The sequence below is a fragment of the Girardinichthys multiradiatus genome, chromosome 23, assembly GCF_021462225.1.
Source record: "Girardinichthys multiradiatus isolate DD_20200921_A chromosome 23, DD_fGirMul_XY1, whole genome shotgun sequence".
Lineage (NCBI taxonomy): Eukaryota > Metazoa > Chordata > Actinopteri > Cyprinodontiformes > Goodeidae > Girardinichthys > Girardinichthys multiradiatus.
In genome coordinates, this window is record NC_061815.1 from 22,436,090 (window position 1) to 22,458,723 (window position 22,634).

General features: G+C 39.6%; 1 protein-coding gene across 1 annotated transcript; it reads left to right on the forward strand.

Moving 5' to 3' along the window:
- The first annotated feature begins 413 nt into the window (after positions 1-413).
- LOC124859964 (BTB/POZ domain-containing protein KCTD16-like) lies at positions 414-20,634 on the forward strand. The gene is made up of 2 exons (XM_047352887.1): positions 414-2,230; positions 19,390-20,634. The coding sequence occupies exons 1-2, from the start codon at positions 1,435-1,437 to the stop codon at positions 19,842-19,844; spliced, it is 1,251 nt and encodes a 416-aa protein (XP_047208843.1). The 5' UTR covers positions 414-1,434; the 3' UTR covers positions 19,845-20,634.
- The last annotated feature ends 2,000 nt before the right edge of the window (positions 20,635-22,634 follow it).

Sequence of the window (22,634 nt, forward strand, 5' to 3'; positions counted from 1 at the left end):
TTTGATCACTTCCCTGTTGATTATTATTATCTTAAGGTCTTGCCATGTTAAGTTATTATTTTTGCCATTAGAGGTTTTGCCACACTAGTTTATTTTTTTGTGTAGTTTAGTCTTGTGTTCTCTTCATTGTGTATTTCGATTTATTTCTCTATCAGTGTTAGTCTTGTTCCCTTGATTAGTTTCTTTTTGTTACTCAGTCTCACTCTCTCAGCTTTCCTGCCTTCATTCTGCCACCGATTAGAATGAATGAATGATTAGCTCTTCTGGTTATTTTGTCATTTTCCACCCCTGCCAAAGTATAGAAGCTCACTGGTTCTCATTGTTCACTGCTGGATTCTTCCATTACTCTGTTAGCCATACTCTTCTGGTACTCCGTGTCCTGTTCTCCTCCTGCGTTTTCCGTTTTCTTAATCAAAACCTTCACTATGCTCAAACCAAATTTCTTCCTGCATTTTGGTCCTTCAAATAACCTACAAAACCAGACAAAAAATCTACATTTTGTAAATCAAATCGAGGACGCAGAGGTCATTTTTAAAGCTGCCGTGTGAATCTGCCGCTTATAGATGTCACAGCGGATGGGTTTTGGAGCCACAGACGCGGACACCTAACCCCTCTCAGCTAAAGGTGTTAAATATGAATGCTCCACCGAGAACCAAACGCAGGGATTAAAATTTGCTCCGCTGGGATGTTGGGGCTGCCTTATTATAACCCTGAATCCTCCTCGCCAGCTGCGCGCTGCGCCGCCTGTGGCCACAGCACACGCACACCCCATCCATCCACCCGCTTCGTGTCGATGGACTGCGAATGACATTTTCCTTTAAGATGATGTAAGACTGTGCTTCACGGGTGGATTTCCCAACCCCCCTCCTCTGTGTCACCGATTGGAACAACATTATCTTAAATCTTCAGCCGGTTTAGTTGCTTCCTCACTCAGCAGTTTGGAGAGACTGGTGCGCAAAGGAGTCCCGCTTCCTGCCTCCTCCTCCTCCACCTCCTCCTCCCTGTAAGTGTGTTTCAGCATCCCAGCAGTCAGAAGCAGAACGATAGGATGCGTTCACAATTTCTTTTCTATTTTATCTGGATTTAAGAGGGCTAAACTAAGATCTAGGTTTAGTGAAACTTTTTAAATTTTTAATTTTCGTTGTTGGAAGTTCGCTTTTATTCATTTGAAGTCACTTCTACGACTAAATCGCAGTGGTTGCCTGTAACATCATGCTGGTTTTGATAATCGGTGCTGCTCAGAGAGGACGCACTCGTCTTTACGCACGGGCTTGAAGGATGCACCGTAGACGCACCTCTGGGACTGTTCTGTCATGAAAACACTGGATGCCGGGACTGCGTCTGGAATCCGGACTCCCCTTTGGGTCTGAGCGCGTCAGCTCCATGCAGCTGTACCCCACACCCTGAACTTCTGGGACGTTTTGGGCAAGAGAAATGGCACTGAGCGAAAACTGCAAGACACAGCCCGCCAAAGACCAGGGCTCGGTGCAAACCCCTCCGTCGGACGTGGTTGAGCTGAACGTGGGGGGGCAGGTTTATTATACCCGTCACGCCACCCTGACGAGCTTCCCGAATTCCTTACTTGGAAAGTTGTTTTCTAACAAAAAGGGGTCTTCAAATGACTTGTCACGGGATCTTAGAGGGCGGTATTTTATTGACAGGGATGGATTTTTGTTCCGGTATGTGTTGGATTACCTCAGAGACAAGCAAGTTGTCCTCCCTGACCACTTTCCAGAGAGAGGGAGGTTGAAAAGAGAGGCAGAGTATTTTCTGCTGCCAGAACTGGCCAAACATCTATCAAGTGAGGAGTCCAAACTGTATCAAGATGACAGCGACTGGGATGAGGAGTCGCAGGGCAGCGATCAGAGGCTGTACCCAGCTTACTCCCAGGACAGGAGGTACGGTTACATCACTGTTGCCTTCAGAGACAGAGAGAGCCACACCGACCCCAAGGCCAAAAAGTTGCCCAGAATCTTCATCAGCAGCAGGATTGGACTGGCCAAGGAGGTGTTTGGAGATACCCTGAATGAGAACAGGGACCTGGACAGACCACCAGACCGTTACACCTGCAGGTTTTACCTCAAGTTCAAACATCTGGAGAAGGCTTTTGACATGCTGTCAGAGAGCGGCTTTCACATTGTGGCCTGCAATACCTCCCTCACTGCACCCTCCACGGGTCATTACGCAGACGACAGGCCTTGGTCCAACTACACACAGTACATCTTCTACCGTGAGTGAAGATTTTATTCTCCAGTCTGTTTAAGTTATGTGAGATGACCAGGGGCGGCTCCAGAAGGTTTGGCAAGGGGTGGCCAGATGGGGTCCAATACAAGTACATCACAAGAAATTTAAATATTATTAAAAAAAATGTATTATATTAGTCATTTATTTCAAAAAGTGAAACTCATATATTGTTTGGATGCATTACACATATAGTGATAGAGTGTGCCAAGCATTTAATTTGTTAATTTTGAAGATTTTGATTTACAGCTAACAAATTCTGTCTTTTAAAAGAATACATAATATTGCAATGAAACATATGTCTATGTACTGTACAATATATGGACTGTATGCTTGGTTGGGGCTCCTTTTGCATGAACTTCTGCATTAATGCAGCTTGGCATGGAGGCGATCAGCCTGTGGTTCTGTTGAGGTGTTAAGGAAGCCCAGGTTGCTTTAATAGCGGCCTTCAGCTCCGCTGCAATGTTGTTTCTTGTGTCTCATCTTCCTCCTGACTATACTCCATAGATTCTCTGTGGGGTATTAGTCAGAGCAGCCATCTACCAGAAGATTTTAGAGCACTTCATGCTTCCCTTTTCTGACTAGCTTCATGGAGATGCTGATTTCATATTCCAGCAGGACTTGTCACCTGCCTACACTGCTAGAAGTACCATTCGCTGCTTTAATATTTCCTGATAGAAGGCTGCACTGACTTTGTACTTGAAAAAATACAGTGGATCAACACCAGTAGCTCCCCAAATCATCACTGACTGTGGAAACTTCACACTGGACGTCAAGCAACCTGTATTTTGTTCCTTTTGGTGTTTCCTCAAGACTCTAAGACCCTTTTTACTTAATGAAAGTAAAATCGACACATTCTGTATTTAACAGCTGTTTGTGCATGTGTAAATGATATGATCAATATCAGAGGAACCTCACTGATCATGCGCCCATTCACCTCCCCTCAGCCATTTAAATTCATTTAAATCGTGTTGTCATCTGATGACAGGGAGCTAAAGATGGAGAGGCAGAAAAGAAAGCTCTTGGGGGCACAAAACAGAAAACAGAAGAGGGAGAAGGATGAAGATGTGGCAGGGATGAAAAAAAAGATTTTCAAAGTTAACTAGATGGTGAATCATAAAACAGATAAATGACAGAACTTGGGAACGATACAGCTGAATTTAGATGTTGTCACTTGAATATAACAATACAGTACCTGTTATGATGTATCTGATCAGTCTGATCAGATGCAGCGTCCAATCAGTAACTGATATCCAACAAGGGTATCATTTAAACTTAAAATTTCATGATTTTTATATACGGTTTGACTGCAGTATTTTTTGAAAACACCTTAACACAAAGTTCATTTCATTCATCTGTGAGGATGGAGAGAAAGAAGAGGACCAACAGGGGAAGGCAGCGGGTTGGTCTAATATTATTTGGAAGTGCAGAAACAGCCACTTAATACCAAGTGATTCATTTTTAAATATTATTTATATATTGAAAAAGTGCTTTAGCAAGATGTGAAATGTATTTAAAGCTATTAAATAATGCTTGTTTGACCTTATGACTTAGCCGAGAAGAACACAATTCAAATTGTACACATAAACATATAGGCTGGGTGGAGGCGCCTATATATATCTATATCTATATATATACCTTCGCTTAGCTTTTAGCATTGAATTACTAAAATAAATGAACTTTTCAGTGATATTCTGATTTAATCTGTGTTAATCTGTAGGTCTATTCACAAATATGATAAAACATTAAAAAGCAGCCATGCAAAAATACAACAGCAGAAGGGATAAAACGAAAAAAAGCAAGCAAACACACCCTCCTTACACCCGTTCCCACTAAATGTTTGAATCCCTTTCAGCGGCTGTTTGCAAACTTCTGTTCAGGGTCCGAGATTAGAGGCAGGCTTGGCCACAGTCCCCCAAGGAAGTTGAGTCACAATTATGCTACAATTCAAGTACACATGTGTCATGCGTAAACACGGCTTATTGCTCGGATCCTGACAGCCGCTGGGTTATGAATAATATAGCACCAGTGGGCAGCAAAAAAAAGAGAAAGCGATGTAGCATGCATGGTTCTGAATCAGTTTTACTCAGAAACAAAGACTGTGCATCAGCTAATATCTTAATTAGAGGCAAATCTGGCTCATTTCTTTGCAGAACAGGGAGACATATGGCCAATTAAAAAGCACTTGTTCATCATTCTGAATTGTTCTGAATGGCTCCCTTTCGAAAAGCTGCGATCTGCAGGGCCTTGAAAAAGTATATGCACACATTTTGTCACATTACCACCACAAATGTCTATGTATGTTATTGAAATTTTATGTTTTAGACTAGAGTTGCTCAAAATCAGAAAAGCATGTATTGCGATACTATTGCTGTATATTGTGATGAAGAAATTGATTGAGATAAACCCACATTTTGACATTTTTCCTTTTTTTTTCATTATTGTCCCTTCCCCTCTTTGTAAGCTTTAGCATCTTGGCCACTAAAAATAAACATTATGTGTGGGGAATAAATGCAGTGAATGTCATTCTATGCATCTTTACATGGATGGCAGTTAAAATACGATGTCCTGCCAAATATTGCATCTAAACAGTCCTTTGCTATTGAGATGTAGTACGCATTCATACTGGATGTGATGATTTTCATTTAAATATATTGTGCAGTTCTGTTATAGACCAGCACAAATGAAATGATGCAAGATTTTAATTTGTTGCTTTAATACCCCTAAAGAGAATCCAGTGCAAACAATTGCTAATTGGCTATGCACCCCACACTGCACATCCTACTGAAAACACCCTCCCCATGGTAAACATGGGGGAGGCAGCATCATGCAGTGGGGTTGTTTTTCATCAGCAGTGACAGGAAAGCTGGTCAGAGTTGACGGGAAGATGGATGGAGGTAAATACAGGGCAATCCTGGAAGAAAACCTGTTAGAGGCTGCAAAAGACTTGAGATTCAGCAGAATCACCTGTGTGGACCTAATTATGCTTTATTTTGTGCTTATCTGTCATAAAATTCCAATAAAATACATTTAGGTTTGTGGCTGGAACAGGATGAATAGTGAAAACTACAATATGGATAATTTTACGAGGCACTAAAGTCGAAAGCAATGACTATTTTTCAAATTGTGTAATTCTTTTCACCAAGTTCTTTGCTTTGACCCTCTGAAATAACCCACTCTGTATGGGATTTCCTGAGTTATTCATTATTCTCAAACACAACATAGAGTGTAGGTGTTCTCTTCTCCTCTCTGTTAACAAACATCGCCCTGGGATGAAGTCAGAGAGAGGATGAGAAGGTGCGAAAGTCCAGAACGAGAGGAAAGAAGGACAAAGAGGAGAGGAGAGGCAAAGAAGTTGTTAAAAAGCGAAGTGGAACAGATGGAGGGAGTAAGCTCCACAGAAAGAGGAGGACTGGATGAGAGAGTAAAAGTTGCATGAGACCTGGCCATGGGGAGAGGGGGCAGAGGCAGAAAGAAGAGAGAGAGGAGGAACAAAAATAGATGAAAGTAAGGATGAGACAGGAAAGTTCATTGAGTGTGAGGAAGTGGTGGGAGGAAAATATTTTAGGTGATAAGACAGACCTGAGAGAGGAGAGAATTGCTTTTCATTAGAATAGGGTTATAGTTAGAGGAAACATTTATGTTGCTGGAAACAGAGACATTGTCAGGATGATGGATAGACAAGGCAAAAGCAGACAGGCGTAAGAGGACCTTGCTTCACAGTGTCACGGTGGCCTGAATCCACCATCAGAACTACTACTGTAACCTCATTGTGAATGTGGGACACTGGAAGGCCTAGCAGGTAGTCCTGATGAAACACATGCAGACAAACACATTTTAGGAGGAGGGGAGTAAACCAGATTAAAGTTTTATTATTGTTATGTTCTTTTGGCAGAACATTGAACTGCTTTGTGTTTAATCATCTAACCTATGTAAACATCCAAACACCAGATCATATGGATGGAAAATGATAGGCTTGGTTGAGAGTGCAAAATGAACAATCCAGGGTAGTAAGCAAAGTGAGTGTGTTTTCTTCCAGCCTGTCAGTTCCTTTTCATCATTCATGTTGCTCTTCTTATTAAATGCAGCAGTAGTTTACCACAGCTCCACTGATTCTCCACATTAGTGTGGACATTATGCATAAGGCTCACTGTAAATGTTCTTTTTCTCCTCCTGGTGTGTTCTCTGTACAGCCATTCAAGGTAGATTTCTCAGCATGTCAGGACTTTCAAGCCAAGGTTATGGTTAATTTTTCAAACCTTGTTGAAAATATGCTTTTGGTGCCTCTTTAGATAGAGAGAAAAAAACGAGCAAGTTTGAACAAAAGGGCTCTCTCATCAGAACAGCATCATAATTAAAGAGCCTTTTCAGATGACAAGATGAATTATAAGAATTTAACCCAGATCAAATTAGAATGAGCTGATTAGACGATTAGAAAGGAGAAGAATATATAATAATAGGTTATGGAAGCTCAGCCTGTCATGATTAGAAAATATGGTTGTTATCAAGGTTGGATTTTGCTGTGGATGAAGAACCAGGGGCACAAAGGTAGGGTAGTAATTGCAATCCAATGGATACTAAAGGCACTTCCAGGGCCAAAGAAAAAGAAAAATAACTTGTTAAGAAACTTGACTTGGCCCAGTCAACCTGAAACCAAGTCATGAATCAATGATGTCTGTTTAAAGCCTTGCTGCAGCATATTCCAGGTGTGAGGTGCATGATAACAAAAGGAACAAAGGAAACTAAGGAATATATATACCAATGGAGCAGAAGACAAACAAGGTACAGGCAGGGTGATTAGTGAATAAAGAGAGAAGATAGCCCTGCTAACTGAACATTTATCACACTCTAGAAAATAAAGCAGGACACGAGGATTAATATCCAGAGCAAAGCGTTATCAGATCATTTTGTTTTTCGTAGTTTTGGTTGTTTCATAATTGAATTTTTTTGGCACAAAAATGGAAGTGACCATGCTTCAAACTGTACCTGATAGCAACAGTTTGAAAAAAACTTTGTATAATCTGCTCACAACCCCGATGTGACCCCGATGAATAAAATCTTCAGTTCCATTAACAAGTATTTGCCAATTTATATTTAATTACCCAAACGGAAGTACAAAACATCAGGTTGTTCATAAGCAACATGGTAACAGCACCCGTTTCACATGTCTCAGATAAATCAAAATCAAATACACTCAATAAATCAGGATACAGGTTCATGGTTTCAGGCATTGTTTTTGCATAAACAGGTTTTATGGAGGATACAGAACAGACACCGCCACTGGGTCCCCTTAGCAGCAAAATCCGAACCAACATCTTCATTGGTTTTTCATGTCTTCAAGTCTTCCAGTTTTTCCTCAATATTAGAAAGAAACACAAATTGAGAACTTAGTTGTGATTAAGGCATTAAGTGTTATTGAAAGAGCAATAAACTTTTAAAATCTATTCTAAGAAGCATGTAAACGGTTTCCATGACAACCAGGTAAGATTTGACGATTATTGCCAAAATTAGAACAGTTGCTAAGATGGCTGAAGAATTAAATGTTTCTGTAATAGTAATAAATCTTTTCAAATTTTTATTCCCTTATTATATGTGGCTTATTTGGTAACAAAGTCTGCCTCATGGTTAAAAAGCTTAGCGTGTTAGCCGTGAAAATAAACCTAAAACAGTCATAGTTTTAAAATCTATTCTTCCAATGCGTTATGTAAACTATTTCCCTGAACACCACAGCTAAGTTGTGACTAACACTGGTAATGACTGCCTCTGGACTAAGAAGCTCAACTTGTTCACAAGTTTGACACTAGCATTAGCAGATATCGCTTAGCTAGCTAAAGTTTACTGAAATAGTAATAAACTTTTAAAATGTATTGTAAAAAGCTGATGTTTAATTATTTTTTCTGACAACTGCAGCTCATGTGTGCTATTAATCAGTAACAACTGCCTAGGGGCCAAATCTTGTTAGCAAGTTTGGCATTAGCGCTTTTGCTAATTTAATCAAATATATTATAACCTTTCAATTCTTGCTCCAACACAGAAACTTTCTCAGCCACAAGTTTTATAACAGGTCCTGGATTCTACAAAGTTAGAGATAGATACAACCCATGTAAACATATCAGTTCACCATTCTCTGCACGACACACGCAGTGAGAAAAACAAATGACTGAATGGACATCTTCACTTAAATTCTAAGTAAAATATTTACATAGGATTTGTTAACGAAATATTTGCCAATGTTGTTAGAATTGAATTAATATTAACTTGGTTGAAATCTAAATGATCTCACTGGGTAATATTTAGGACCTTAAAAAATTCAGTTTTATAGTGCACAGACAGGAAAATATTTAATTAACTAAGTGTTGCAAAAAGTTTTAAAATCCAGGTTGTGCATTAAGGCCTTTCTCTGCCAGATTAAGACCATATTAGGGCTCATATCAGTGAAGACTGAAATGTAGATCAGCTCAATAAAGATCCATTCACCCAATGTCTATATCTGCTTGTCAGCGCAAAGTCGCAGCGGGGCTGTTACCTTTCTCCAGTGGTCATTGGGCGAGAGGCAGGGAACACCCTGGACAGGTCAGCAGTTTATTGCATGACAGCAAAAAGACAAACGGGACAAACCACCAGGCACGCACACACTCATACAAAATTGCAATTACCAATAACCAATTAAACTAACAGTCATGTTTTTGGACTGTGTGAGAAGGCTGGAGTACCTGGAGAGAACCCACATATGCAGAAAGACTCCAGGCCAGGATTTGAACACAGGAAGTTTCTTGCTGCAACGCAACAGTACTACCAACTGCTCTACCATGCAGCCCTGCTCAAAAAACAACGTTTGGTTAACACAAGGTCTGACATTTAATAGTCCACACAAATTTAAAAAAAAGTAAGATTGAACTAAATCATTGTCTAGACTCCAGATTTGTGCTTTACACGTTTCTAGATTAAGTTATTGGCGTTATCAAACAATATAAGATTCCAGCTGATTTTTGGTACTGGTTTCCAGTCATCTGTAGGGAAAGACAAGACTGAAGACTAATATAAATGCAGCACGCAGCTCCAAAATTTCCCTCCTCTCTGTGCACTTACTAAGACACGACAGTGTCCAACCCATTTCTTCAACATGATTTAAAAGAGGAAACCATAAGGTACTAAAGAAAGACTTTAATTTGGTTCATTGCTTTACAACTAGTTGTCATCTTGTATGAAATAAGTCCATAACCCTCTCTGAACTCACTAATTCCTTGTCACAGCGACAGAAATCATCATTCTGCCCCGGGAACCGGTAACCCCAGAGGCAAAATCATCTCTCGCACTCTGACAGATATGATGCCTGGTCAGACTGGGAGAGATCTACTGTAAGGATAGACAATGGATTCTAGATGTCCTCGTTAAAATAACCTTACAGCTTTAAGTTTGGTCTAGAATGAGGTGACGTGTGGCCATAATAGACCTCTGAAAAATTATAACAAGGTAGCAAGGAGTGACAGGGAAAAGTAATCTATTGCCTAGGTGCAAAGGAAGCAGAGATTGGCCCATCACTGAGCTCTCACAGAGCCTGGTTGGAGTCCGAATTGGCAATACCTACAAGAGACGAATGATGTTCCCATGAATAACTCATTTATGTCTTTAATAGCACCTTTGCAGAGAAATGGTTGGCGGTAGGAGGAGGTATGTGTACAGAACTCTTTGCACTTCATCAATCTAAAGCAGACAATCTCGCCCAACTCTGGAAAGAAAATCAGCTTATTGGAAAGAAACAGATAAAGATATAAAAAATCTAGTTATTGAAGTTGTACAATGATATACTATACCCTGTTCTATTGTTGCATATTCATGTTTATATAACCCTAAATAATTTGCACACTAACACAAATTGAATCAATAGTTTTTTGTAGTGGACACTTAGTGATTAGTGCATGAATACAGTTATTACAGTTACTACAACCTACTGTATCAAATTTATGATAAAGTTTGCAACTTTCCCTAGTTAAAAAACTGTTTTACTATTCATGATTGCCCATTGTTCCCTCTGTGTTCTCAAGGCATTGAACTCTTAATTAAAATAGCAATTTTGACAAATTAACAAAGCAAGACCTTGAAAAAGCAAACTTTCTCATTTAAATAATAGAAATAAAAGGTTAAACTCCAATTTTATTTCAACCTTCCACACATTAAAACATCCTGCATGCTTTCAATTGTTATTTTTGCCCCTTCTCTTGGTATTTCTGTACCGTCAAGCAACCGGAGGGCAGGTATAGCAGTTCATCCTGGGTTTGACACCCAACGCCTTAATAATCACTCCAGAGGCACTTAATGGATGCTTGGATGTTAATCTCCTCACATTGCCCCTGCTGAGTGTTTTCTGACAGCGGGATTCCCTGTGTTGGTATGCAGAAGGTGACCTTTTGCACATTAGGGCTTTTTTGGGGGTGCAATAAACTCTTTACTGGCCTTACAAGGTTTGAATCTGGAAATTAATAGAGCATCTTTAAGTAGATGCACTATAGTGCATTGTAAAAGTATTTTGACATTCCCATTAGGTGATTTGGTACAGGAAATCATTTGAAGTTGTAGGACACCTACTATCAAGGACTAGTTAGAGACCCCCTGATCTAAACCATTCTATTGCATCTCTGGCTATTTGTTCAGGGTTGTTGTTCTGTCCTCACCATGCCTCAAGTCTTTTGGAGTCTCAAACAGGTTTTTCAACTGACTTAACATGTATTTAGCTCTATCCATGTTTCCATCAACTCTGAACAGCTTTCTTGTCTCTGTTGAAGAAAGCATTCCCATTGCATGATGCTGCCACTACCATGTTTTACCATGGGGACACTGTGTTCAGAGAGATGTGCAGTGTTAGGTTTCCTCTGCACATAATGTTTTTGCATGTAGCCCATTCAGTTCAGTTTTGGCTGGAGTACCTTCTTCGAAATGTATTTATATGGCTTTCTTTCAAAGTGACTTTTGTTCCATAAAGGCCAGATCTGTGGATTGCACGTCCAGTTGCTTTCCTGTTGACAAATTCTCCCACCTAAGCTGTGGATCTCTGCAGCGTCTTCAGAGTTACCATGATCTTGCTTCTCAGATTAATGTTCTTCTTGTCTGGCCTGTCAGTTTAGTTGGGCAGCCAGTCTTGGTAGGTTTGCAGTTGTGCCATTTTCACATGATACACTGAATATTTATATTTCTCCACAATTTTATTTCTGACCTGTCTGCTGTGTTCCTTGGTCTCCATGAGGTTTTTTTGTTTTTTAGCGTGCTCTAACAAACCTCTGACAAAAAGCTTTATTTATTCTGACTGTAAACACACAAGTGGACTCTCTGGATTTTATTTAGGGGTGTCGGTGTTTCATTTATAACAAATATGTAAGCCATGTGTCATTTCTTCCCCATAACGTCCTTCCCTATTTTGTGTTTTCTGTTTCCAGGGGTTCCAGGGGTAAATACTATTACAAGGTACTTTAATTTAGAAGTTTCTCCCTAATGACAGACTGAAGGAGAAGGATTAGTCCTCCTGAGGCATCATTTAGAGGATGATAAGAACACCTTTCTTTCTTGCTTAATCAGGGCTTGTGCAGAGCAGAGGTGTGGCTCAGGGTCACAGGAGAGAGGCCGATATGGACGTTTTAATCTGCCTGCGTTGCTTGTTTATCTCTCGGTCAGGGTGACACTCGTCAGATCGGCACCCTCTTGACAACATTCGCGTGTCATTAATACTCAGCCGGCAAAGCTGTCACTCTCCTCACGGGGAGCAGCTAACGCAGGCCAACCCTGGAGCATACAAGACTGATAACCTTGAATTAGGACATGTGATTTTTATAGGGGCAACACATTTTATTTAATTTTAATCCACTCCTTCACACTCAAGCTCCTGATCAGAGCAATTTGGGGTTGTTTGGTGGAAGTAATTATTATTTGCAAATGGAAATACATGCAATATTTTACATGGCATGAAAGCAGCAGTAGTCATCCGTCAGGCTGAACATGAAGTGATGAAGTGAGTCTTGGTAGAATGGATTTCCCTCTCGCTGTAAGGGCACACTGGCCTCAGTTGTGAGTTAACAAGCTGTAAACTATGCTAGGCGGGGGGAACATTAAGAAATATTTGGTCAGCAGCATCTGAATGTACTCCCTGACTGTATGTATTTTCAATCAACCTGTGTTTACCCTTGATGAATTATACTTGTAGACTAATTTTGTTTTTTTGTTTTTTTAATAAGGTTCAAGTACCTTCCATGTGTTTCATTTATTTCACAAAGTCTTGCTCAGAAAATGTTATTGCACCTCGGCCATCCAGCACCTGAAGCACTTCGAGATAATTCAAACTGCTCAGTCTCAAAGGGTTAGGCTGTGTTACGGGCAAACAGACAGTAATAAAAAGACATTTCTCTCAGATGTTGTATTTTTTTTTTGTTAGACTATGACAGCTTAGATATTGGTAAAATGCTGCTTTTAAGTTTAAAAGTCATTCTCGTGAATTTTGACTCGGTACAGATCACATTGCATCTGAAATCATATTTGGGAAGGAGGCAGCTTTGGGTCACTTGAGTCTATAACTGAAAAACATCTTTAGCTTTTTCCACATACAGCTGAAACCTGATATTGACACACACTTTATAAAAAGAGGCATAGCTTTTCTTTCTCACTGTCAGATAATGAATCAGAAAAAAACTTTCATATTTTAGGTTAGTTATAATTACCAAAATCATTGCTCAATGCCAGAATAATGAGATTTTGTTTAAACTTTCTTTAAAGTCAGACATTTACGTAAATTCTCTTGCTATTTGGTAACATTGCCTTTAAACTTTGTGATTTGGGTCAAACCTTTTAGCTGACCTTCCAGAAGTTTCTCACAATGCTTTGCCAGATAGAATTGATGTAACTGAGTCAAAATTTTTAGGCCTTCCTTCTCACACACACCTTCACAGCTCGGCCAATAACATTTAATTTTGACGGCCACATCAAAACATTTACTATTCTGGCTTTTAAGCCACTTTGTAACTAATCTGGTGGTATGGTTTGGGTCATTGTCTATTTGAAAACCCATTTGTACCGAAACTTCAACTTCCCAGCTGATGGCTTGAGATGTGCTTCAGTATTTCCATGATGTTCTTTCCTATTCTATTTTGTGTATCAGTCCCTGCTGCAGCAAAAGATCCACACAACATAATCTTGCAAACCCTACATTTTACAAGCCTGCAAGCTTACCCCTTTTCACTGCAAATGTAATAATGGTTGTTATTGTCTTACACTTAAATTTTTGTTTTTTCAGACCTCTGTGCATGTCTTCAAAAAAAGGTCTTTATCAGTGAGTGTATTTGTGAAGTGTTTATGTTGCTTTTGGCTTTTTATGTCAGTCATGAAGAATGATGACCTCCTTCTGACTGAGTAACCTTCAGCCCATGTTGGTAAAGGACTTGTTTCACTGGTAATAATGACACTCACCTACCAGTTTCAGAGGACACTGAATAATAATGTCTCCGTCTGTTTATCAACAGATGAATATGGACCATTTACGCACCTGGAAATTGTATTCAAAGACCCACAATTCTCTACCTGATATCTCAGCTGATTTCTTTTGATTTTTCCATGATATGACACAAGGAAGCAGTTTGTTTGAGGTGTTGCCTTAAACAAACAGGTGTGCCCCCAATGAACTCAAATGTTGTGAAATAAAAACTTACAAAGTCATTGCATCATTGTCTGGTCTTTCCAGACAATGATGCAATGATTAATATTATAAGTACTTCCTCTAAAACATGATCTCTAATTAATCTGGCATTTGGCAAATAGAAAAATAAAATAGATAATCCTAACTGACCTAACACAGGAAAAACATTACAATGATTCAATGTGAGAACAAAAACTGTGTTTTTGTACAGTTTATGTAAATATTTGGTTTCAAAGCTCCTCCGAGATGATCAAAACACTGCAGTGGCACCTTTAATGAGTCAGTTAAGAAGCTCAAAATAAATACAAAAAAAGGACATCAATACTGGGAAATAAACTCAGTGACATTTTACATCTGAGTTTGTCAGAGAGCTCTGCCTTCAGTCTACATCATGTCCTACTTTTCTGCCAATTAGAGCCTTTAAAATGTACAAGAACTCGCATCTCTACAAAACCGATCTCTCTCGGGCATGATGAGGACAAACATCGCCGCTGTCATTGTTGGATGGAGAGGGTGAGGGAGATTTGGGGGATACCCCGTGAGACATGCTCTGTGCTGAGCTCAACTCCATCTCTGTGTTATTTATAAGGAGTGCAGACACACAGCCTCAGTCTGGCTTCAGAACCAGGCCCAGTCTGTTAATGTGGAGGAAATCAGATCTCTCAGAGAGGCTTCATGGAGCTCAGGGAAACACATTACAATCAATACCTTCCCTGAAAAGATAGTAATGTGAACACACACCCCCTTGTTTAAAAAGAAGGACTCAGTTTCCGTATAAGATGCTTCGTTCTTTTCAGCTAGACTTAAATGGGACGTCAAATGTGGACAGTTAGTGATTTATTCATTTAAGTTGGATATTATAAACCTTCAAGTTTCTTATATTTCAGTTAGAACTTAGATCAGGCAATTGTACAATTACTGCAGCAATGATGGTTACAAATGATCCCATTAGAATATAAACAGGACTGTGGAGTTCATACATTCACCTCTAGCATACACCCTCAAACCACAAACCAAAAGTAAATAACAAGACAACATATTTATTGGTGTCAGACGGGCTCATCTCAATATTTCAGAATCTGTTGACCTTTTGGGTTTTTAATGTATAAATGTCTCTCAGATTTAAGAAGAATGGTCCATACAAGACAAAATATCAAGTGAACAGCAGTTGTGTTGATGAAAATAACCATGATGGTATGAAATGTGATGTCAATGGACATACTGCTTCCAGATGGAAGACCACACTGCATGTCACTCCAGCTAAGAACAGGGAACTGAGGCTGTAATTCACACAGACTCACCAATATTAGGCAATAATAAATTGTTTGCCTCTCTCAATTTCAGCTGCAACTATCAGAAAGTTGGGTCAGAATTTGGCGTATACAGCGTGAAAGCGTGGACCCATCCCATCTGGCATCAATGCTCCAGGCTTGCAGAGGTGGTATAATGGTGTTGGGGATGTATTCTTGGTGCACTCTGGGCTTCTAAGTACAAATTAAGAAACAACACCATACCCTACCCGAGTATCGTTACTATGTTCATTGTTTTGTGGCCACAGTGCACCCATCAAACCCTACTAACAGAATAATGCATCGTGTCACGAAGCTCAAATTATCTCGCTCTGGTGTTTTGAACATGGCAAAGAGTTCACCGCACTTTAGTGGCTTCCATTCTCCAGATCTCAATCAAATAGAGCATCTTTGAGATGTGTTGTAATTGGGGATTAACAATATGGATGTGCAGCTGAGAAATCTGCACAGTCTGTCTGATGTTGTCATGTCAATTTGGACCAAATCTCTAAGGAATATTTCCAACACCTTATTCAATCTATGCCACAGAGAATCATGGCAGTTCTGAAGAAAAAAGGGGATCAAACTCAATGTTTGCAAGGTGTACCTAATAAAGTGGCTGCTCTGCATATATGCATTGTAACAAATGTAGGCCCTCAGAGTAACCATTTGATTTTTATATTTTTAGGATATATCTCTTTAAATGAGACATATTACTTTTTAATGCATGTTTTGTGTGTTGCTTCATTGTTTACTGACTTGAAGTAAATGTACTTATGATTCCTGGTTTAAATCAAAAATACGGGTACATGTTCCCAGTTGGTAAAACAGCCTGTTTCTATTTTGCTCCACAGCTGTTGAATTAGCTTCAAAATATCACCAATCTACTAACTTTTTTTATTCTTTCCAGGTTGCTATTAAAACTTTTAGTTGGCATGTTTTTTTTTAATAACAGCTGCTTTATTTGTATTGTATGTGTAATTGCTTTGTCTCTGCTTTTTCATTGTTTTTCATTGCTTCAAATCAGGACACCAGCTTTCTGCTGATGTCCTGATTTGAAGCTGTTTTAGTTTTATGTTCATGTTGCCATCTGTACTGGGACTTTCTGTAAGAAGAGATGCTGTATCTCTTCTTGGCTAAATTAAAGTTTGATTTAGATTTGTAATTAATTATTTATATGTTTCAAATCAGATTCATCTGGTGCCGTCTTCCTTACCTAAACAGCGAGTGGCGACTAAAGAACAATTTGCTGTCTTCACATCAGCTCTTCTCACTTCTTGCTTTGTAGGGATCACTTGTTTGAATTTTCAGAGATTGCCGGCTGCTCAGCACATGTGATTGCTGATGATTGTAGGGAGAAAAAGAACATGTCAGATCATGTAAAACTCGCCTCATTTGGTTTTTCCTAACAATGATTTGCACGAAAAAACCTAATAACCGTCAAAATCTCATTAAGATCTGAGATTACGGCAAAAATTATTGCTCTTGGGACTCTTTTTTTTTCTGAAATTACATAAAACGTTATCTTTTAATATGTGCTTTTGCATCGCCAAAATAAAACCTCTAGGTGCTTTTCTCTCACTGCCTTGCTAATTACTCATTCTCCTGCCTGGCCTGGAATTTTTTTTCTGGTGCTATTATTGGGTGTTGGCTTGTTTCCTAATCGGGTTGCCCCTCTGGACTAAAGCATCCATCCATTTAGAAACAATGCTCTGTCTCCGCCTCCTCCTGGTCCTCCTTTGCTGAAGAGCCTGCATCCATTTGTCCATTTGCGCTGTTCGTCTGCTTCCGGATTCAAAGAGATTCATTTTCTGCGGGGGGAAATTGGTGCGCTGATTGCCCTCTTTACTCATGGATTAGCTATTAAAAAGCTGTTAGTGACTCTCTGACTGTATCAGCTCAATGCAATCATCGCAGCAGAGATAAGGTCGTTATTATAGCCTGAGCAGAGAGGTTAAAATCCCCCTTGAACTCTGCTCATTTTAAATTGGTGCATGTGCTTGAGGGAGGCAATGGACAAATCATTGCGCCACCCCTGAGATATCCCTGCTATTGAGTTTGTATCATCCCATTAGAAAAGGCTATTAAGAGGTCTTCAGAGTTTGCCTTTACTGTTTACATACAGCAGATCCACTTCTTCCACACATCTCCAACAGTAAGGAGATCTAAGCGATCTTGGTTATTTTGGGAAAAGAGAGAGAGTGCAAGTGTCTTTACTTGAGTACTTCACAAGCCAGCAGGCAGCACTGTACAGTACAGTATTTCTGCTTCATAATTAGTTGTGTAGGAGGAAGTGAGATGGGACGAGAGGAAGGTACAAGAAAATAGAGAAAAAGAATGCTGAAATCTTCTGCTAGGACCAATTTATCCAAACTCCAAGAGACCAGGACACCCTCAGGGTCGGCTGCTGAATGCATTCACTCTTTCTCCGGCCTGCTATTTGTTAACCTGCTTTTTTTTTTTTTTACCTTGGTGCCTCCATAAAGGTAGAAAACACATTAGTCTTTGCTTATGTGACTGGCCGATCTGAAACAAAGCTAACATGCCTCCGTCCTGGTGGTGTGGCTGCAGGTCTAATCAGAAACTGTGACAGTGGAGCAGATTGAGGCGAGGTTTGGTGGGAAATGGGAAAGGTCTTTTGGTGAGCCGTGCTGAGCTGTTGGAGCTCTGGGGGTCGTTTTATCACATGGAGCAATATACAGAGCCTGGCAGCTTTTCTTGGATTAAACATTAAATGTCAGAGAAATCATACGTTCTAACCGGTGCACGTCTTAAAAACCTGCACATACAGTCGTCGAATATAGGTAGAAAAATATGGTGCGTTGCAGAAGTATTTATACCCTTTCAACATTTTCATATTTTTTCACATTAAAATCACAAATTTCAATGTATTTTATTTGGATTCAGTGTGGCAAAAAAGAGTGCATAATTGTCAAGTGGAAAGAAAATGCGTATTTCTTTGTTCAAGTAAAATCTGAATGGTTTGCCATGTGTTTGTATTTATTCCCTTCAGTCAGTCTCAAAGGGTATGCACATTTAGTACATGAGAGCTACTATCTGGCAGCTTTTACATGCATCCCTTCTCCAACAAGCCTGAATCAAAAGGCTAAATTTCCCTCATTCAGCTCTGCAGAGGCCTGATAATGAACCCCTTCATTTGGTTAAGTTGTTGGACTTGCTGGAAGGTGAATTTCTCTAGTTTAAAGTCCTCTGCAGCCCCCAACAAGTTTTCTTTCAGGATTGTCCTGCATTTAGCTCCCCCGTCTTCCCATCGACTCTGTCCAGCTTCAATGTTACTGCTGAAGAAAAGCATCAGTAGTCAGGCTGTGCAGTGATTTTCTAGCACACATTGCGTCGTGGATGTACAGTTCAACCCAAAATCATTTATATTTCTGGTAGATTTAGTTTAGAGTCCTGACTTGAATCTGATTAATAATTTATAAAGAGAGCTAGAGATTAGGGTAATAGTGAGGAGCCTTCCCAATTTCAAAGAGATGGAGCTCATTACCAAAGATAAATCATCAAAATGCCAGTGGAAACAGGGAAAAAGCTGGTCAGCAATCATAAGAGGATTTGATTGCTGTAATGCCAATAAAGATTTTTCTATTATCAAGAGGAGAATAACTGATTTTCCAAACAGTTTGCTAACAGTGTCACTAACAGTGTCACTGTTGACAGATTCCTCTACCTGAGCAGTGGATCTATGCAGATCCTCCAAGTTAACCATTGGCCTCTTGGTGGCCTTTTTGATTAATGCTTTTCTTGCTTGGTCTGTCAGTTTAGGTATACAGTTATATCTTGGCAGGTTTGCAGTTCAATACTCTTTCCATTTTTAGACGATAGATTGAACAATGCTCTGTGAGATGTTTAAAGCTTGGGGTATTGCTTTATAACGCAGGACCTTCTTGCTGCAAGGCAACAGTATTAACATCTGCACCACCATGCAGTCCTTTTTTCAGATTTATAATTTTTTACATTTGGAAAACCTTGTAATGTTACCCTTCTGCCTCACAATTATTCTTTTCTCTGTGTTGGTCAATCACCTAAAATACTAATAACATACAATCAAAATTTTGGTTGTATAGCTACAAAATGTGAAAGAGTTTTAAGAGTGTAATACTTTTGTCTACTCAGCAGTATTTCTCAGCATTTAAATGAACATATGTTTTGTGTGTTTTATCTTAGGTGGGCCTTCTCGGTGGTCGTCCTCTCACTGTGACTGCTGCTGCAAAAGCCACAAAAGTGAGCGAGAGGGCGAGAGCGGCACCTCCTTCAACGAACTCTCCACGTCATGCTCCGAGACCCAGTCAGAGGCCAGTTCCCCCCAGGGAACCGTGATCCGTGGGCCCGTGAGCCGTCAGTCCAAAATCCAGACGCTGGACCGACCTGTGCCCAAAGGCCCAGCCCTCATGCTGCAGCAGCAGGCAGAGATGCGCCGCAAGACAGACATGCTCCGCGTGAGAACCTTCGGGGTGCGGGAGCGAGATGCTGCCAAGAGGAAAGCACATAAAGAGAAGATGACTCCGGAGCAGGAGCTGGAGAAATGCATTCAGGACTTCCGCCGCATTAGGATTCCTGATCGCTTTCCAGAGAGGAAGTACATGTGGCAATCTGAGCTCTTAAGAAAGTACAGACTCTAAAAATAGACTGAGAAAAGGAGAAATAAAGACAGAGAGATGGTGCTATAGTGTCATGTCACGCCAATAAAGAGTATTAAAATGCATAGTCAATATACTGCACACTCTAAGACACATACTGTACCAGAAAATAAGACTATCCTGCCAGGATGGATTGCAAAGCACACAAAATACAAAGCCATGTGAGTTATTTATCTGTAACCTTTGCACAGTGTTGTGTATAATATGCACATGTGTAAATCAGACTCAGACTTAAATGAAACTTCCTGCTCTCTCTGTAGAGAGGAGAAAGAAAGGTATGCTCCAGGTCATAACGTTACTGACAACAAAGCGACCTCAGGGGAAACATCGTTTCAGTTCACCAATCTACCACATTCTGCATGTGCAGTCACGCACAATGGCTGCTTTTTAAAGTGGATATACCCAGATGGTGCTGTGAGCTAGCACCCGAATATCACTATACTTCACTATACCTACACGCAAACACACACACATACATTAAGTATGCTTTGGTAAGAGCACTGCATGTCATCTCAACCCTAGTGCAATTATGCAATATCAAACAAAATCTCAATTCACTGTTTTTGTCTGATGGGTAAATAGTGTGTCGGCGGGTGAGACTGATGTACTGAGGGAAACACTGCCTTGATCTGTTTGTACTACATTTTGTCTGATGTTGTCATTGTGTGTTGGTGAGAAGATTTCGTGTGTGTAGAGCAAATGGCAAATGGACATTGATGGGTTTGCTGATTGTAAATGTGTTAAAAGACTAAATAAATGGGTTACAATTCTATCAAGTGTTGTGAAACTTCTTGCTCTCTTAAAACTGGAGTCTTAAGCATCTTTCCACTGCAAATGTTGAGGCACAAGGGTTAGCAGGGGAGGTGTGATGGCTGCAGGTATTAGCATGATCTGTTGATGGTAGTGGATTCTAAAACAGCAGCAAGAAGCAATAAGACAGTTAAAATAATTAAATGATGATTGATTTTAAATGGAAATACTCAGACCGGGTAAGGTTATTGAAGGGAGGGAGGACTAAAGTTGATTTAGATGAGATGTAAAGCTGAGTGTCATCTGCGTACTAGTAAAATTGAATGGCATATTTCCTGAAAATGTGTCAGAGTGGTAAGAGGTAGATAATGATTAAAAGAGGACCCAGAACAGAACACTGAGGAACACCAGATGTAACTGGAATGATATGTGATTTCACAGTTCTGAGCTGAACAAACAAGGTACCACCAGAAAGACCTGACTGGAACCAGGACAGTGGGGCGTTTGTGAAACAGATTAAGACTAATCTATGAAGAAGGATGGAATGTGAGTTGGTGTTAAAAGCTGCGCTGAGATTGAGAAGGATAAGGATGGTTAAAACTCAAGAATTCACTACCATCAACAGATCATTAGTGATCTTGACCAAAGCTGTCTCTGCTATGTAGGGAAAAAGCCAGATTGAAATTCTTTAAACTGATAATTGCTGGAGAGATAAGTACAGACCTGATCAGCAACAGTTCTTTCTAAAATTTTGGAAATGAATGGTAAATTAGAGATAAGCTGGAAATTGTTCAAATTACTAAAATTACAAATTACTTGTTTTTACTAAAGGAGTAATTGCAGCTGTGGAAATGGAACCTGACCAGCAGTGAGCGAGGAATGAATGATATAAGTAATGACGGGGGACAAGCAGGTGGGGGATCGAGTTGACAAGTACAGGATTTGGATGGCAGATATTTCATTTGAAGTTGGTAGTAAAAAACTGGAAAAAGCCAAGGTAGGTGAATTTGAAGAGACTATATGAGTTGCAATTAAATAGGAGAATACATGAGATTTAAGTATTTTACAAATGTTTATTTCCAGAATTCATAAAAATACATAAATACATAAACAAAATAAATAATCTGCTGGGGTTTAAACACATAGATAGGAAATGGCTTGCTTACAGGTAACAAATGGAAGTAGAAAAGGAGGAAGTAGCAATATGAAGCTAGACAATTATGGTAGATGTTGGAAAATGAACAAAAGGAGCTGTCTTTCATGGGACATTTCATATTAACCATAAGCCAACTTGTACCCATGGTGGGTGATTTGAAATAATTTTCAACTTCTTCTGGAAGGAAATGTGTTTATGTAACTCTGATGAATATATAACTAATAGTGGAGGGGTGGGGGGGGGGCACTTTATGTTTCATACAACGGTAAAGCTTATTGCTAAAGTGAATGCACAGTAACAGTTGACTGTTAGTAATCAGCTAACCAGATCAAAAGCCACAAATATAGTTTAGCTTTTTTTGTCTCTGCTGTTCTGCAAAACCGACTCATTCCCATTTTTTTGTGATATTTGCCTTTTCCCTCTCTGATAAAAATTCAACATAATTTGCACCTTTTACATGCATGTTTTTATTTGTCACACCTTCTGGGTTTTTTTTTTAAAGTTTAGCAAGAAGTAGTTTTTCCCCAGTTGTATGTACAAGCATCAGTTCTTTATAAAGTCTTTCCAGACTTTATAAAGAATTTATATTCCTGAAAGAGTTAATGTTAATGATTTTGTTTCTCATCAGGTGTTGAATTTGTTTAGATTAGAACATGATGTGTTGCGTTTTGAGCTCTTGCCTGTTTCACGTTGCCAGACATTGATTTAGGGAGATTTGATTTTAAATTAACATTTCATTTAAGATCTGGAAGGTGCAAGTGTGACAAGGACCAAAATCAGAATAAATCTGTAAGGGGAAGATACTCTTTCACATCACTGTAAGTGACTGTATTTCTGCAGAAGTTATTTATTTACTCAAGTATGAC